The following is an 18,478-nucleotide window of genomic DNA, read 5'->3' as shown; positions in this document are numbered from 1 at the left end:
CACACACACACACACACACACACACACACACACACACACACACACACCCCAGGAGCAATAAACAGGAAGGAAAGGAATAAGCATTTATATAGGCTCTACTATGTACCAGGAATCTTCACAACAGCCCTAGGGAATAAGTGCTATTATCATTCCCATTTTAGAGCTGAGGAAACTGAGATGAGCAGAGGTTGACTAGACCAGGGTCACATGACTGGTAAGTATTTGAAGCTGAAATTTAATACTGAATATTGAAAACTGAAATTGAATCTTCCTAACGTCAGGCTCAGTGCTCTACCTACTTCCCAACCAGCTGCCTCTAAAATTCTAAGTCCTAAAGAAACACGAGTTCTGGAGGACCTGAGTTCAAATCAGACCTCTGATAGTTACTTGCTACTTGCATGACCTTGGGGAAATCACCCCCTCAGCCTCAGATTCCTCCACTGGAAAATGAAAGCTTTGGCTTAAAAGGCCTCTCAAAGTCCCTCCCAATTCTTGATCTAGGATCCAAGGGTAGCTCTGTTAATCAATTCAACTCATGTCAATTCAGCAAATGTTTTTTAGGGGACTATATGCAAAGTCACTGCACTATGTACTGGGGGAAGAGCCAAGCATTAAAAGCATACACCTATCCACTAAAATCCCAAGGTCTTCTTATTTTAAATTGAAATTGTATTGTTTTCCATGGTTCTACCAGCAATCATTACTCCCCAGATCTTTCAAACTTTCCATATCTTTTATTTGCAAAGTTGAGTTTAAAAAAAATTATCCTAATTACTTGTACATTAAATGCTACTTTTATTAGATCTGAACCATAGTTCTAGCCTGTTAAGATCTCTTTGGATCCCAATTCCATTGTCTAATTGGCTACATATCCCCCTCAGCTTCACGTCACCTGTAAATTTGATAAACAGGTCATCTGTGGCTTCACTAAAGACAATGACAATAATAGCTGAGCAGAATAAGGCCAAGCTCGGATCCCTGGGGAGACTCCATTTTTTTTCTCAGGCTAGTCCTTGGGTCTAGTCACTCAACTGGTTCTGTAGCAATCCCATCTTAGCCACTAAGAAATCATGAGATATCTCTGTCAGATGGCTTGCTAAAACCTAAGCATTTCTATACAATGTCTACAGCATTTCCCTAATCTCAAACTAACAATCCTGTTAAAAAAAGAAAGTTTTCAAGTTTGCTCACTTCCAAGTTATCATCCCTTCCCTCCTAAAGCTTACATCTAGTTGGGGTGGGGTGAGATAGCAGTGAAACATGACAGACATACCAATAGGACCTAATAATTCGAAGTAAGTATGTAAAATAAAGGCTTGAGGTCTAAGGAAGAAAAGATTTCTGAAGGGAAGAAATATCAATCTTACTCAACAAAGGATGAAAGATTTAAGGTTGGTAGTAAATAGCAGAGTCAGGATTTGAACCCAGGGTCTTTGGCTCCAAATTGAAGTTTCTTTTCACCATACATTACAGGTCCAACAAAATCAGTTGGGGCATAATCACAATTTGATAATTTGGTATAAACAATCAGACAATTGGCAATCGCTAGACTAGCTAAGCTTCATAGGAGCTGGGACCCATGTTTTCTTTTCTTTTCTTTTTGAGGCAATTGGGGTTAAGTGACTTGCCCAGGGTCACATAACTATCAAATGTCTGAGGTCAAATTTGAACTCCGGTCCTCCTGACTCCAGGGCCAATGCTCTATTTACTGTGCCACTTAGCTGCCCCCAATATTCTTCTTTGCATTCTCCATACTACCAAGTACAGGTCTTACACACAGTAGGAAATCAATGAATCAAAATTGGAATACACAAACAGTAGAAATCAACAAACCAATCGTGGTTTGTCATCAATCAACCAACTATGCCACAATCCTCTTCCTTTTGTCCTTCCTTTCTTTTTGTCTAGATGTTGCCATATGGAAAGAAAAAAATATGGCCTAGAAAATAGGGTGAGAATATATGGTCTTTCTGGTGAACTTCTTAGAAGTGTTTGTTTCTCAGTAATAAAGGAATAAGTTGCAATTTAATATTATGAAGTTTTTAGTTATTGTGACTGTCTATAACCACTTCGAGCAATTTAATTGAGCAGTAAAATGTTTTATCTGTATGGGATATCAAACAAGAAGATAAATTTCTTAAATCTTAATATTTTTGATAAATCAATTAGAACTAATTTTTCTTTATTCAGACTTTTGGGGAGATATAGTGTTTTTCTGAATTTTTTCTTTTGATCTAAGCTATCCAAGAACAAAATTTTAAAAAGCAACATTCTGAAAACCATTATCACATGTAGAAGGAACTTTAGTGAAGACATTTTTCAACTAAGAATTTCCTCCATTGCATTATTCAGTCCCCACCCAAGATAATGTGGAAATCGGGACTGATAATGCTTAAGATTCAGGATAATTAGTGTTCCCTAGAATTGGGAGACTAGCATTCTGATGATATCACACCTTAGAGGAACACATTTCACACAATAAACAGCAACCCAAGATCATTCCAAAGGTGAACCTAGAATGTTATACTTTCCTACATTGAAGGAAACATTGAACACCCAGGCTCTCCCAGTATAATCAAGTATTTTGATTATACTCCAACCCATGCCTGAGGTTACAGTAATTTAATTTTACTTCAAAGAGACAACTCAGACTCTGCAGCTAGTTTCAGCCCCCTAATGCAAAACCTTTAAATGCCCCAACTATTCAGTGACCTATACAGAAAAAACAAGGCTGTTATAAAAGAGAAAAAATACAACAAACTATGGAACTCACATCTGGATGGCAGACAGGATGTTCCTATTGTAATTGGCCACATCCCTAGAACTTGGGTTTTGCACAGAGTTCCAATGAAACTGATACATTTTTAGAAAGTGTGCAATCTAGAAATTCTTCCCAGTCCCCCTGCCCCAGTTTTCCATTTGGGGGTAGGATCAAAATAATAACTGTAATAAAGGACAAAAAAACTTCATAAACAAGTAAACCTATTTCTATCTATTTCTATTCATTACTTTCTTTTTTCACATGAATATTTTTAGTTTAATCAATGTATTTTGTGACCAGGAAATAAGGTGAGGAGAGGGGGAGGGAGAAAGGTAGGAATTAAAGGGAAGGTTGGTGAAAGGTACATACTACATTAGAACTGCTAACAAGTCAAAACCATGATTACTTGAATTACTAAGGATCGGTAACAAAGATAGTTAACATTTATGTAGTGCTTTCTGCTTTACAAATATCTCCTTTGATCTTCAAAGCAACCCTGGCAGGTAGGTGCTCTCATTAACTCCATTTTACAGCTCAGGAACCTAGTTGAGGATGGCTAGTGAATTTGAAGGGAGGGATCAAGCCCCATATATTGGTCTAGAGTTTCACTTTAACTAGTAACCGCACAATTTTGACAGCATGGACCTGCCCTAAAGACACTATGGCTGCCAAACCCTTCCTCCATCCACGCTCAACCGAATCACAACCATCTGGACAGCCGTGTTTCTGTTTCTTCTGGGAACGCAGTCTGCTGTGTTTAGAAATCGGTGAGGAAGAGCTATCATCTTCCTCTCTTACTGAAGCATTTGCTCAATATTCAGAGCTTGGGCCTCCAGAATCTAATGTGACTGTGGGTCTAACCCTACGGTTAGAAATAAGAGGAGGGAGGAGGAGGAGGAGGATGGAAGGGGGCCAAGTTGGCCCCCTCTTTCCCTAAACATCTGTGCCAGCTCCACAACCGCTGAATTTGATCAAAGAAAGGGCGCCTAGCTCAGCGCCTTCCTTACACAGGGCACTTAATGATGTCTGTTGAATTGAATGAAAAGACAAGAACTCCTCCTTCCCCTTCCTATTTCCTCCTGTAAAAAGAAAATGCAGTCTCAACAGAGTCCAAAAGGAGCTGGGCTCCCAGGGAAGGAGAGAACCTCACCCTCAAAAATAGCCCAGTATTGTCCTGGGCAGTAATGAGTCATTTACACGGAGGATGCCTTGCCAAAAGGAATTCTCTCCAACCCACGAGCCTCGGAATGTAAGCCTCCCAGGCCAGGCTGGGAAAACCCACCGACCCTTCCAGGGGCGGGCACTGGCGGGAGCCTCCAGGCCACCAGCGAGCTAACAGGGTATCGGGCCATTCGCGAGCACAACCCACCGGAGGCCTCCCCCCTCCCTCCCTCCCTTCTCCTCCCTTCCCCTTCCTCCCCTGTCCCACACCCACCCTCGCCCGCCCCCAAATGTAATCCGCCCTGCATAGAAAAGCTAGCACCCTGGCGGGGAAGGGATCATTTTCAAACTTTTGGTAGGGGAGGGGAGCGGAGGCGGGGAGTGGCTGCGAGCTGGGGCTTTCCGGGTCCGGCCCAGCCACAGCAGCGTGCGGTGGGGTCGGCTCGGCCGTATCGATCTCGCAGCCCGCAGGCGAAAGCCACGTCCGGATTCTTCTCAGTTATAAATGTATTTAAAGAAATACATATATTTTTCTTCCTATTGCCCACCACGACAGGAAAGCCTGTCTCTGGTGTAACGTTCCAGACAGTGAGATCTCTCTCAGCGTGAAGGGAAGGTGTGTGCGTGTGTGTGTGTGTGTGTGTGTGTGTGTGTGTATGTTGGGGGGCGGGGGGAGAAGGGTAGGGGAAAAGAGAACACACACACACACCATCGAAGCTTTCTTCAGACTGGGGGGGGGGGAGAAGGAGGGAGCAGAGACATTGCTGCAAAAAAAAAAAATCTCACCAAAGACCGTCTCTGCCCCCACATCCACACACACACACACACACGCGCACACACACACACACGTGAAAGGGGAGCTTTGGAACCTAGACACTGTTGCATAGCATGCGAGGTAATCCATTAGGATCCCTTACACGCACCTCCACACTTGACACCAGTCTAAATTCATCTCTCTGTCACACACACACACACACACACTCACACACACATACACTCTGCTAAGCTTCAATGCCCCCGGCCCTGTAACAAGCACCTTCCTCCTCCTCCTCCTCCTCCTGCACCAGATCTAAAAGCGGGGGGCTCGGGGCTGGGAGGATGGGGGATGGGGCTGGGGCCGGGGGCGCAAGCAGGGGCGCGGCACTCACGTTGGGTCTCCCCACGGCCACGGCCATCGCCGCGGCAGCGCTCTGGGCTTCGGCTGCCCTCGCCCACTGGCTCCCGGGCTCTCCCCGCGACGCTCGCCGCCCCGGCTCCGGGCTCTCGGCACTCGGCGGCTCCAGCTCCGAGTCCAGCTCCCGCTCACATTCAGAAGCTTCTCCTCCCCCCACGCCGCCGCCCCGCCCGCTTTATTAGAGCAACATGGCCACCCGACTGGAAGGGACCATTCGCTTCCCCTGGAAGGGGTGTCCGCGTGTGTCTGGGCAGAGGCCCCGGGAGCCGAGGCGGGGGCAGCGGCGGCAGGGGCTTGCGCCCTCTGGCCGGCCAGCCGTGGGCCCCGGAGCGCTCTGCTCGCCCACCCTGGCCATCTCGTTTCATCCCAGCCGTCGCCCCCACTCTCGCCGCTACCACCTCCCTCCGAATCCAGCAGTCGGCCTCCAGCTCCCCGCCCCGGTGCAACAGGACGCCTGCAAGCTTGCGCGCTCGCGGCTCGCCCTCCCCCGGGCTCCGGCAGATGCTCGAGGCCGGGAGCAGCCAGCCCTCCTGCGTGGGTCTCCTAGTCCCGGGTTCTGCAGCGCGCGGGGCTCCGGGGGGGCGGGGGGAGGCGACTGAGAGGGAGGAGGTTGGGATGCAGTCTAGGGGCAGGATGATCGGGGAGAGCACCTTCCACAAAGCGAGGTCCAGTGCAGAAATGCCTGGTCCCGCGGAGAAGGGGAAGCGGAGTGATGCTTGGGCACAGGTGGCAGGCTGGCCCCCAGAAGGACCGGGGAGGCAGCGCGCCTCCTTCCTCCTCTGTCTTCTCCCTCCATCGCCTAGAATGGGGACTTGGACCATGGCAGAGGAATTTCTCTAGCGTAACAGCTGGAAGTTGTCATCTGTCTACCAGGACCGTAGTGTGGGGATGGAGGAGGGCAGGACGAAATTGCTGCGGGCTACCTAGCCTTCCTGCTTGAGAGGGGGGAAAGGGAAATGCTGGCACTCGGGGCTTGCTTTTAATGTGGCTGTTAGTTCTTGAGAGGCAGAAGGGTGGGGAGGGAGGAGAGGCGACCCCTCAGTATATTAACAAAAGAGGGCCCGGTCAGAGCACCGCTCGAGCTTAGGACATTCTATGGGATTGGTTCTGAAGCCGGAAGGTCTTTGCGTGTCTGTGTATGTGTGCATGTGTTTTTGGTATGAATGTATAAATGTGAGTGTACCTGAGAATGTGTGCGTGTTGTGGGGTGGGGTGGGGGAGCATGCAGAAGTGAGTGATTATGGAGTCTGGCCATCTGTGAACGTGGGATTGGGAGACACCTCCAGGGAAGGGAATTATTATTTATTTATATTCTGCACATGGCAACGGCTTTACTGACTAAATTAGAGGAAGAGTGTCCTGAGGCCCAGGAAGAGGGTTTGAGCTGAATCACATCACAGATCCACTGTGTATCTTTATCTCTGAGAGTGCCACTGAGGGGTGGGGGATGGTGGCCTCTGGAAGATTATAAGAAATGCATAGCTGTGTCGGTAGCATATAGATAGATCCTTTTCAGCAGGTAATTGGGCAGACTGGGTGTCGGGAGTGACTGAGGAGATGGAATGCCTGCATGGGATTTATTTCTTTATTCTGGCCTTTGGGTCTCCTCTTCCAGACTAAAGGCCTCTGGCTCTCAAAACTACAGAACTGGCCTTGAGCCCAAAAGAGTGTTCTCTACCATCTACCCTGGACATTGTCAGGTCTGACTAAATCCTTACTGACATTTAAAGTGACCGACATTTTAAAGTGAAAGCATTTATCTTTTGTCAGAAGCAGAATAGTCCATTTGGTTAGAGTATTCTGCTAAAGAAGACACTTTTGAAGACTTCCATTAGGACAGGTGAAAGAGCCTTCACTGGTTCTGAAATCATGGTTGTTGCTGTTTAGTCATTTTTCGTCTGACTTTGTGATTCCATTTAGGGTTGTGGTGGTAAAGATATTGGAGTGGTTTGCTGTTTCCTTCTCCAGCCCATTTTACAGATGAGGAAAATGAGGCAAACAGGGTAAAGTGACTTGCTCAGGGCCACAGAACTTAGTAAGTTTCTAGAGGCCAGATTTGAACTCAGGAAAAGGAATCTTTCTGACTCCAGCCCTGGCACTCTCTCCATTGTGCCACCTAGCTGTCCCAAAGTCATAGGACCTGGATTCAAGTCTTAACACTGATTTTTTATTACCCATGTGACCTTGAATAAGTCACTCTTATTACCAATGCAACCCTGAGAAGGGTTAAACTAAATGGCCTTTGAGGTCCCTTTTGGGTCTAGAGGTCTGATCCATAAAATCTTAAGAACTTCAAGGACATCTAATCAGAGACAGGGAAGCAGTGTGAATAGAGTACTAGACTTTGACTTTGGAAGACCCAGCTTGAAACCTTCCCTCAGATCCTTACTAGCCATGTGGACCTGGGTAAGTCACGAATCCTCTGAAAGCCTCAGTTTTCTTATCAACAAAATAAGTATAATAATAGTACCTACCTCTTAGAGTGGTCCTGGAGATTAAAAGAGTACACACACACACACACACACACACACACACACACACCCCTACACACATATCTACATGCATATATTATATACACACATCTACATATATGTATATAGATAGATAGATGTAAAGTGCTTTTCAAACTGTAATGCTCACAGCTATTATCGTGGGCATCTAGCTGCTGTTTGAATACTTCCTGTAACAGGAAGCTTGCTAATTACTACTATGAACAGTTTTCTTATTTTTTGACAATTCTAATTATTCAGAAGTCCTTTCTTTTGCCAAACAAATTTATCGTCCTGTAACTTCTACACATTGGTCTCTAGTTCTTTCTTTTTGGAGAAAACTACTCCCTTCCAACTTCCATATGACAATCCTTGAAATCTTTGAAGGTTTGTTTCCTATCCACCCCAAATCTTTTCTACCTCAAGTTAAAAATCTCCATTTTCCTCAACCAGTGAGGACATGACAAAGTTTCCATTATCTTTCATCATCTTGATCACCCTCTGCCTGATGCTTTATAGTTTGCTAATGTCTCCCATAAGATGTACCTAGGTGTGACAGGATATTGCAGACATCATCTGACCAGCCCATACCCCCCTTAATCTGGACCCAATACTTTCTCCTCCCCCCCCCCCACTTTATTTTTATTTTACCTTTTTTGGAGGCAATTGAGGTTAAGTGACTTGCCAGGGTCACACAACTGTCAGAAGCTACATTTGAACTCAGGACCTCCTTACTTCATAGTGAGTGTTCTATCCACTGTGCCACCTAGCTGCCTGCCTCCTCAATACTTTCAGTAAATCAAACTAAGTGTATATTCTTTTGAAAGCTACATCTCCATGGTCGCTAATGGTGAATTTATAGGCAATTTAAAACCCTTGGGTCTTTTACATTTGAACTACCATCAAGCAAATCTCTGATCCTCTACTTACATAATTGACTTTTTAAAACCTAGATGTCCACAATTCCATCCTGCTGAGACCATTTGGAATCCTGATTCTCTCATGCAGGGGATTAGCTATTAGCTGCACAACTTTGAGCCATCTCAAAATTTGATAAGAATATGTTTTCTATGTCTTTAAATCATTGATAAAAGTATTGAACAGTACAAGACAAGGACGGGGCCTTGTGACATGCCACTAGAGAACTCCCTCTCGGTTAAAATCAATACATTGATCAACATTCTTCGGTTATGCTTTTTAAATCAACTGTAAATTCATGTAAATGCACTATTAATCAGCCCATATTTTTCCATTTTGTCTCCAAGGATACAGAGAGTGGTTCTTAATCTGTGGGCCATGAACTTGGATGGGGAAAAAAATGACATGCTTATTTTCACAAACCTCTAACTGAAATTTAGCATTTCTTTCCATTACTTAAAAACATTATTTTGAGGAATGGTCCATAGGTCTCACTGGATTGGTCAAGGGATCCATGACACACACAGAGCTGACTTTCAGTACAAATCAGCACAGTGATTTGCACATAATAAGTGAAGGACAAGTACTTATTCATTGATTCATCTTTGGCATCCCTTAATGTATCAGTCTAGTAACTCTATTTTAAAAAAGAAATGAGATTAATTCGTCATGATTTATTCTTAGTGAACCTCTTCCAACTCTTGGTGATTATCTATTTCTTTTCTAAGCTCGAAGAAATCACCTAATTAATAATTTCTTCAAGACTATAGGTATACTCAAAGTGATGTAATCTTTAACTTAACTAATTTCCCTTTTTTGTTACCAAAAAAACAGATGGCTCTATTGGGGAGTGACATAGGGAAATTATAGCAGTGAAAAACAAATCAACAACAACAACAAAAAATATTCTGGAATTTCATCAGGATCTGGTCATACTAGCAAGTTTGTAATTTCTATAATATTTTCTTTACCTCTTTTGGGGAATTACAACATTTACCAATCTCTGGCTTTCTGGTACCTCTTACTTTCCCCAAGTTTTACCAAAGATTACTGACAATCTATCTGTAGTCATATCTACAAGTTTTTTCTCAACACACTAAGGACCTTCTTATCTTTACATTGTATGGGTGCCAATGTCTTACCTCTTGGTCATACATTCCTTTGATAATATCTTTTATCTCTCAATTGTACATTTCTTCTTTGGTAATATGCTGAAACCTCTTCATGCCCACCACACGTTTCTTCATTGCCTTTTGAATGACCTGTAATGTCATTAGAGACCTTGGTTTTCTCTATTTTACATCCATGTAACATCACTGGAAAAGTACAAGTGTATGTTCTTTTAAAATCCAACCTTAGGGAACAGCACATTTAGGCATACTGGTTTCCATAAATGTCCACCTCATTCCATTTCCCTTCTCATTAAGATTGTTGAAGATCATACAAAGTCATGGGGCAATTAGGTGGTATAATGGATAGAGTAGTGCCCCTGGAGTCAGGAGGATCTGAGTTCAAATATGAAATCAGACACTTGATTAGCTGTATGACCCTAGGCAAGTCACTTAATGCTGATTGTTTCATCAAATTAAAAAAAAAGATTATACATAGTCAAGAATAACTTTTCAGCTTTCTCTGTCTGTATCTCTCTCTCTCTCTCTCTCTCTCTCTCTCTCTCTCTCTTTGAGTCTTAGTCCTTTTAGAATCTTAACCTCTTTCCTTTGAATATATTTAAATCTCCATCATGCTTCTTCCCCCCCAAGAATGGATTTCCACAGAAGTTTCTGTCTTGACATACATACAGTGTTTTCCAGCTGCCCTTTCTATCAGCTGTGCTCTTTTTGAACAAAATATTTTCTTTATTTACAGTATGCTATTCTACTAAGTGCTGTCTCTGAGGTCAGATTTATTTTTCCTCTAGAATTTAGGGTCTGACTTGGCTCAACATTCTTTTCCTTCCTTATCACAAATTCCAAGATGACATAATTACTATCTGACAAGTCTCACAGTAAAATGAACTTGAAAATTTTAAAATAAGGAGCTGAAACATTAATCCTAACCCATTGGTATTACTGAGGCTTGCAAAGATGGAATTCATGCATGTGTCTTGCTTAAGAGGAACAGATATAAAAGAAGCCTGACTGCTGGTTATATTCACAGAATCCAGAGACAAACTACATTGCATACAAGCTATTGTCCTGTTTGAAGGGAAGGTGAAAGAGCTTGAAGAAAGCCTCTCTCTGCTCTGTCTCATTAGAGAGAATGAAGGCTATAATTAAAAAAAAAACCTAAAAGAAAGAAAAAATTGGTTCTGAGAGAATGGAGAAGACTCAAAGCAAAGGTCAAGAGATTGATGGGCAGAAGAATGTGAAGTAGGAGAAAGAGATGGAGCAGAGATTCTGAACCCAAAGTATTCTACAGCAGTGGTATCAAACTCAGATAGAAATGGAGTCACTGAATAATACATAGTTGGGGCAGTGAGGTAGCTCAGTGAATAGATTGCTGAACCTGGAGTCAGGAAGACCCGTGTTCAAATCTGGCCTCTAACACTGACTAGCTGTGTGACCCTGGACAAGTCACTTTGCCTCTGTTTCCTCATCTGCAAAATGAACTGGAGAAAGAAATGGCAAACTATTCTAGTTAGTATCTTTGCCAAGAAAACCCCAAATGGGATCAGGCAGAATCAGATACAATTGAAATGACTGAACAGCAATAAACCATACATAAGGATCCCTGCTGGAGGTACATTAACTTGGAAAACCACATATTAATATCACCAATGTTCTGGTGTATTTTTATTTATTTTGTTAAATATTTCCCAATTACATTTTAATTTGGCTCTAACTACACTCTAGGAGTACTGGGGGTGGGGGGTGCAAGGAATGGCTTATGAGTGCTCATTTGACAAGTCTGTTGTACAAGTATGAAACTTTTCCCCAGAAACAGACAACCCATCTGAAGAAGTATTTCATGTTCCATAGAATAAGTTATCTCCATAGTTCTAGCAGTTATGAGGAAACATGTCAGTGGTCCATCAGAGATGGTGGTCAGTGACTTAAATATAGTCAACAAATAGAAAGCATTTATTTAGCAACTTCTGTGTGTGATGTACTGTTGTGACTTAAATTTAACAAAGGGTAAATTGAAACAATTTTCAAAGCAAGATAATATTTATTAACAGAAGCATGCTGCCTGCCAATAAATAGGTCAATGGAGGCGGCTAGGTGGCTCAGTGAATAGAGCACCAGCTCTGGAGTCAGGAGGACCTGAGTTCAAATCCAGCCTTAGACACTTAACACAAAAACTAGCCATGTGACCTCGGGCAAGTCACTTAACCCCAATTGCCCTCCAAAAAGCAAAAAAAAAAAAAGTCTTCATTCAGGTGTGGCCAGGTGGCTCAGCCAGTAAGAGCACTGGCCTCAGTGTCAGAATGATCTGAGGATCAAATCAGGGCTCAGATACTTAGCACCACACCCAGAAACAACTGGCTGTGTAACCTCGAGCAAGTTAATTAACCCCAATTGCTTTAATAAATAAATAAATCGGCCAATGGATTGACTCCACTTATGTAAAAAGACAGTTTCTGTTATACAGGTTTTGGGGAGTAGAGAGCAAAGAACATAACAGGGTAGACCACATCATATGATTGAGGGGAACATGGCTGGTTACAGAGCTGAGGTGCAGGGAACACCACAATTGGTGAGAAGTTTGGTAATGGGGGCTAGTAAGGGCTCTTTGTGCAAGTGTAGCTGCAAGATTAGATCTAACATATCAGTCATTTTTGAACAGCGAACCAGACATCCCTGTAGGGTAGCCTTGGTGGTATAAAGATGCTAGGCCCAATTCCCTTGCGTCCACCAAGGTCAGTTTAGTTCCTTGAGGAAAGAGTAGATCAGTGGTGAGGAAAGCTGGATTTTTAAACTAAACCCATTAGAGACCAGCTGAATTCTGAACCAAGTTCAGAGGCAGAGAACCAGGACTTAAGCAGTTATGGGACAAAGCAATTAATTGTAAATAAGATCAATTTAAAAATCATATAAAATATACGCTCTTCTCAGCACTGTGCTGAAAACAGAATTTAAAGTGGGGTTCTGTCTTCCAGTGGCCTTTTGAAGCAGCAGAAATGGAGACCCACACCAAATTCTGTTAATTTGTGTGTCCCGACTCCCCTACACTTTTGATGGTACAGTCATGACCTTCTTGCTATTCCTTATACAGAGAATCCTCTGCCTGCACCCTGGCTGTCCCCCATACTCGGAATGTATTTCCTCCCACCTTCCAACTCTAGGAATCTTTGATTTCTTTCCTTCAAAACTTAGCTTAAATGTGACACTGTTCACCAGGCCTTTGTTTTTCCTCCTAAGATTTTGTCGTTGTCATTTAGTCACTTTTCAGTCATGTCTGACTCTTTGTGATCCCTTTTGGGGTCCTCTTGGCAAAGACGCTGAAGTAAGTTGTCATTTTTCTCTCCCCCTCATTTTACAGGTGAGAAAACTGAGGCAAAGTTAAGTGACTTGCCCAGGGTCACACAGCTAAGAAGTGTCTGAGACCAGATTTGAACTCAAAGAGATGAGTCTTCCTGTTGAGACCCAGCACTCTGGCTCACCTAGTTACCCCCCTCCTAAAGTTACCTTGTATCTGTTTTGTAAATCCTTATGTAACACCATTTTCAGTAGCTTCTCCCACAGAGACCATAGAAACTGTTAGTATCTCTTTGAGAGGAATGCTTGAAACTGTTGAGAGTTTATCTTTCATTCCTTAAGAAGTAAGAAGTGGGGAATATGAGCTTGAGCTTTGATCTATGAAGAAACTATGAGAAGATTGCGTTTTAACTTACCTATAAAAAGACGCCAAAAACTGTGAGTAGACAGAGAGAAAGAACATATTCCTCAAACAGGACTGAGTTTAACCTTTATATTTTGAATAAATAAGAAGATTCTTGAGAAACTTTAGCTGCTATTTATTTGGAGAAACTGAAAGGTGGGACCATTTTTCAAACGCAAAGTCTTAAGAGTTAAAGTAATAGGTATGGCTAGGTGGCACGGTGAATAGAGCACCAGCTCTGGAGTCAGAAGGACCTGAGTTCAAATCCAGTCTCAGACGCTTGACATACTTACTAGCTGTGTGACCTTGGGCCAGTCACTTAACCCCAATTGCCCTGCCCTCCCTCCTCCAAAAAATAAAAAAAGAGTTAAAGTAATAATTGGTGATAATGTTTCTCACAGCTAAAATAATGTAAATAATTATTCATATCTCATTATTTACCATGTTAAAAATTCATATTATATATTTATAATTTATGTTATAATTTATATAATGTAACAGTAATTTATATATTAAATACAATAACTTTTATATGTATTTAAATCTAAGAGACTGGGGGTTTTGGAATAAATTTTTCCAAAAGTTCTTGAATTTTTAAGCTTCTGCTGAGAAAATCTTCAGTGATTCCCTTTTACCTACTAATTAAAATGCAAACTGCTTTGCCTGGCATTAAGGGGCCTTTCTAACATGCTACATTTGTACCCTTACCTCCTATTACTCACTTCCACCTCACTCTACATCTCCACCAATATGTATTGTGTGTTCACCATTCCATTATATTTCTCAGGCTATCTCTATACCTTAAAACCACCCCTCCTTCTTTCCGCTTCTGATACACCTAGCAATCCTTGAAAGACCAAATCCAATGCCATGCCCTACAGGTCATGTCCCTGTTCCTCTTGCTTCAGCTGAATTCAGTCTTTAGTACATGCCCACTATGTGTGAGGTATGATGTCAGAGGTTGGAGAGGCAAAGACAAAGATGAAAAACAGTCTCTGCCCCCCTTCAAGGAGGTTTCAACCGAGTAGAGGATGCAATGCATAAGTTAAATGAATACAAGATAATTGGAGGAGAAGGATGGCATTGGCCAAATAGAGAGAAGAAATAGAGGAAATTGTTTGAGAGGTGTAAGGTTCAAATAAAGTACTTTTGGTTGTTTTTTTTTTTTAATAATTGTAAATAGCCAAGAAGGAACAAGTAGAAAAGGAAGTGTTGAAGATAAGAGAAGATGGAATTATCCAAAGGGTAGACTCCCAGAGAATAAAGGTAAAGACAGGGAGTGAGTGAAAGGATTGACCTTGGCAAGGAGAAGGGCCTCTCTTCTTCAGAGATACCCAACGATGAAAGCCTGGGGGATGTAATAAAAGGATTCTGAGGTACAAACATAAAGGAAAAGAGCTCTCAGTGGATGGCCTTGGTTTTCTCAGCAAAGCAAGAGAAGGGAAGGGAGGGAGGAAGGGAATAAGCATTTTCATAGTATCTACTATGTGCCAGACACAGCTAAGTGCCTTACAAATATTATCTCATCTGAGATTCACAACCCTGGGAAGTGGGTGCTGTTATTATCCCCATTGTACAGTTGAGAAAAGGCAGGCAAACAGCTTAAGTGCCTTGCTCAGGGTCACCTAGTCAAAAAGTGTCTGAGGCCAAATTTGAACTCAGATATTACTGACTACCAGGTGATGCATAGAATGTAAGACCTGGAGTCAGAAAGACTCATCTTCCTGAGTTCAAATCTGGCCTCAGATCTTACTAGCTGTGTGACCCTGAGCAAGTCACTTCACCCTGCTTGCCTCAGTTTCCTCATCTGTAAAATGAACTGGAGAAGGAAATGTCAGACCACTGCAGTGTCTTTGCCAAGAAATCCCCAGATGGGGCCACAGAGTCAAACAAGACTGAAATGACTGAACAGCAACAAATTGCTGACCACAGGAACAGCACCCTATCCACTTGTAGCTCCCAGCTACCTTCTTGTCATATTTTTTTAAAGAAAAGCACAGCTAATAAACATTCTTTTTCAATTCAAATCCAAAAAAATATCTGGGGGCAGGAGCATAAAAATGTGACAAATTCCAACTTTAAAACCCTTCCTCTTTCCCCCTTCTCTTCCCTCCCCTCCCCTTCCTGCTTGGGAAGATGCCTCAGACACATCTAGTACAACTCATAGGCAAAAAGATTACCCACTATAAGAGGTCACTAAGTCCCTAGGACAGTTGTCTTCAAAGCACTCAGGCAATAATGGAGATGGCTGAAATAGAAGGGAAAGAGGAGACAGCAATTTATTGTATCAGATTCAGAGCCAAAAAGGATCCTAGAAGCTATCAGGTCCAACCCCCTTACTTTACAGATAAGGAGACTGAGGCATTGACATTTTAAATGACTTAGCCAAGGTCATAAAGCTAGCAAGTGTCCGAGGTGGGATCTGAACCAAACCCTCAAGCCACCATGCCAGGGCCCTTTCCACTATACCACACTACCTGGGTGGTTAAAGAGAGCTGGCACAAGGACTTGTTTGTTGGCCCATTATAGTAGATAATCCTTTTGGTTATGAATTTTACCAAGTGAGCTTCAAGAGATCTTCCACTCTCAAAAAATTCTGTGGGAAATGCAACACAGTCAGTCATGAAAGAATCAAATTGTCAGGTGATCAGTATGAAACTTCTGGAGTTTGCAATTCTATGAAATATCTTCTTCCTGCAAAGTGGTTCTCACTTCTTCCTGATTCAAATACCTGAATGAAATCGAGTGATAATCCTTTAAACCTTCACATAGCATTGCATTCTTTGCAAGTCACAAAAATGCAAATTCTATTAATAAATTATTTAAAATTATATAACACAGATGCTATTCTTATCAAATGATATATTCTGTGCTATCATTATGTTGGTCCTTGGTTATTTTTCTATTCTTTAAGTTTCCCATGAGCAGAAACTATATCACGTAAATTTTGTTTTTTCACTTGTTTCACAATGGGTGCATCAATCAAATAAGCAGTAAGCAATTATTACTTACTATGTGCCAGGCATTGAATACAGCAAAAGCAGTATTGTTTTAAGAACAACTTTGAGCAACCAAATCATTCTGACTATTATAAATACTCAAATTAACCTCAAACATCCTATGCAGGAAGGTGCTTTTTGAATCCAGAAAAAGAATGGACAAGAATGAATATGTATAGACATATATGTGTGTACATATGTGTGTAAGAGTATGTATATATGTATGTGCATATATGCACATACAGATTAGTGTCTAATGGTGGCCATCTCAAAGTTTGGGGTTGGGGTGAAGGGGAAAAAAAAGAAAATCATATAACTTTGTTGTACATTTGAAAGGAATAGCAAGTTATACATAACTGAAATTTCAAGGACAATCCTCTTTTTCTATCCCACTTCATTATGGAAATGCTTGCTTTATTTTTTAAGTTCAGAATAAAATACATAAATTTTAAAAAGAAAGAAAGAAAGGGAAAGACTTCTCAGAAGGTGGGATTGCCACTGAGACTTGAAGGAAATCAGAAAGCAGAGAATGCATGAGGGACAGGATTTCCCTAGGCTCTGTTCATCTTTTTTTTTCTTTTTATATATTTTCTTTTGAAGAACCCATACACTATTGAGACTTTAGCCATCACTACATTGATAACTATCACCGTTTGCCTGAGTTCCATCCAAATTCTGTTCTCTTATTGGATATTTTCACACAAATGTCTCTCATCACCTTGAAATTAACATGTGTAGGGTGTCTAGGTGGTGCAGTGAATAGAGTACTGGCCCTGGAGTCAGGAGGACCTGAGTTCAAATGTGACCTCAGCCACTTAACACAAAAACTAGTCTGTGACCTTGGGCAAGTCACTTAACCCCAATTGCCCTCCAAAAAAAATTGTATAAAGACAAACTTGTCGTTCTCATCCCCCAAACTAGCTCCTCCCCATAATTTACCTAGCTGTCAACCATATTTATGCAGTTTCCTTTTTCATCTGTCACCATTCCCCTGTCAACTCAACTTAAAACACATCCAACCATTCATTCATACAAAAGCAAAAGCAAAACCATCCCTGCTCTCAAGGAGATTATTCTCCGCTTCCATCCAAGTCTGAAACCCTGAAGTTATCAATGACTCCAGACTATCTGCCATATTCAGTAAGTCCCCATGATTTCTTTACTCTTTTTAAACTAAAATCTTTTGAATAATCTCTTCTTGTGCCTTTGATTAACCTAGTTTAGGCCCTTATCTCTTCCCTCCAGAGCCTCTGATCTCTTCTCTCTATCCTATCCATCCTCTTCCTTGCTGACAGTTTGATCTTCCTAGCATTATGGCACTTGACAGCACAAAGAACATTGAACATTCCCAGAGAATCTCTGGATTCCTGGGTCAGGCCTTCAGTGCTCTCCCTTTGCAAGCTCTTCCCTGACTGCTTTTCAGATTGTTTTATCCACTTCCTCTCTGCACACAACCAGGGTCAAGTTCATTACTTCATTACTGAAATATTGAAGTCATTGTCTTGCCTTTGCTCCAATCAGTTCTCTGCATTCTTTCCATAGGCAACTTCTTGGAGACCATATGATTGGTCTCTGATCCATAGATTATCCTACCTTCTCCTCTCCTTTCCATCAACTAAATCAGGGGTGGAGAACCTGTGGCATCAAGGTCACATGTGGCCTTCTAGGTCCTTGGGTGTAGAGGATTTAATAAAATCCTTTTATGAAAGGGATTTGTTCTGTGAAATTTGGATACAGTCAAAGGGCTGCACTTGAGGATCTAGAGGGTCACACATGGTCTTGAGGCTTGAACTAGCTGCTTCAATACTCAATTCAATTCAGCTGCTTCTGGAATTTCCATTGGAAAAGTGCCCAGACTTGCCATGTTTCCTTTCAACCAGTTCTGCTCCTGACCTTCTGGACTTTTATACCTTTCCCCTGTGAGGAAGCATTTCCCCTTTCCTTCCTTTCAGCTCCCCTTTATGTTGACTTTCCCCATTAGGATAAGTTCCTTGAGCATAAGGTATGTCTTTATTTTGCTTGTATTTCTATTCTCAGCAATTAGAGCAGTGCCTGCTATATAATAAGCACTTAATAAATTTCTCTCTGTCTATATATATATATATATCTATATATATATATATATATATATATATATATATCTTTGTCTCTGTCT

At 42.0% G+C, this 18,478-nt stretch overlaps 1 protein-coding gene across 6 annotated transcripts in view; it reads right to left on the bottom strand.

The window, feature by feature from the left end:
* Positions 1-5,274, bottom strand: part of SEPTIN11 (septin 11) — a 126,692-nt gene extending 121,418 nt beyond the window's left edge. For all 6 annotated transcript variants that reach the window (XM_069092694.1, XM_069092703.1, XM_069092711.1 and 3 more), the window contains exon 1: positions 5,071-5,274. In XM_069092694.1, the coding sequence (XP_068948795.1) occupies positions 5,071-5,097 (27 nt within the window). In that variant the 5' untranslated portion in view covers positions 5,098-5,274. The remainder of the gene's footprint in view (positions 1-5,070) is intronic.
* Positions 5,275-18,478: the final 13,204 nt, after the last annotated feature.

The sequence above is a fragment of the Petaurus breviceps genome, unplaced genomic scaffold (genome assembly GCF_028583685.1).
Source record: "Petaurus breviceps papuanus isolate PSGF00001 unplaced genomic scaffold, PetGlider_PUasm1.0 126, whole genome shotgun sequence".
Taxonomy (NCBI): domain Eukaryota; kingdom Metazoa; phylum Chordata; class Mammalia; order Diprotodontia; family Petauridae; genus Petaurus; species Petaurus breviceps.
The sequence above is the reverse complement of the archived record's forward strand: the minus strand, read 5'-3'. Positions and strand labels throughout refer to the sequence as shown.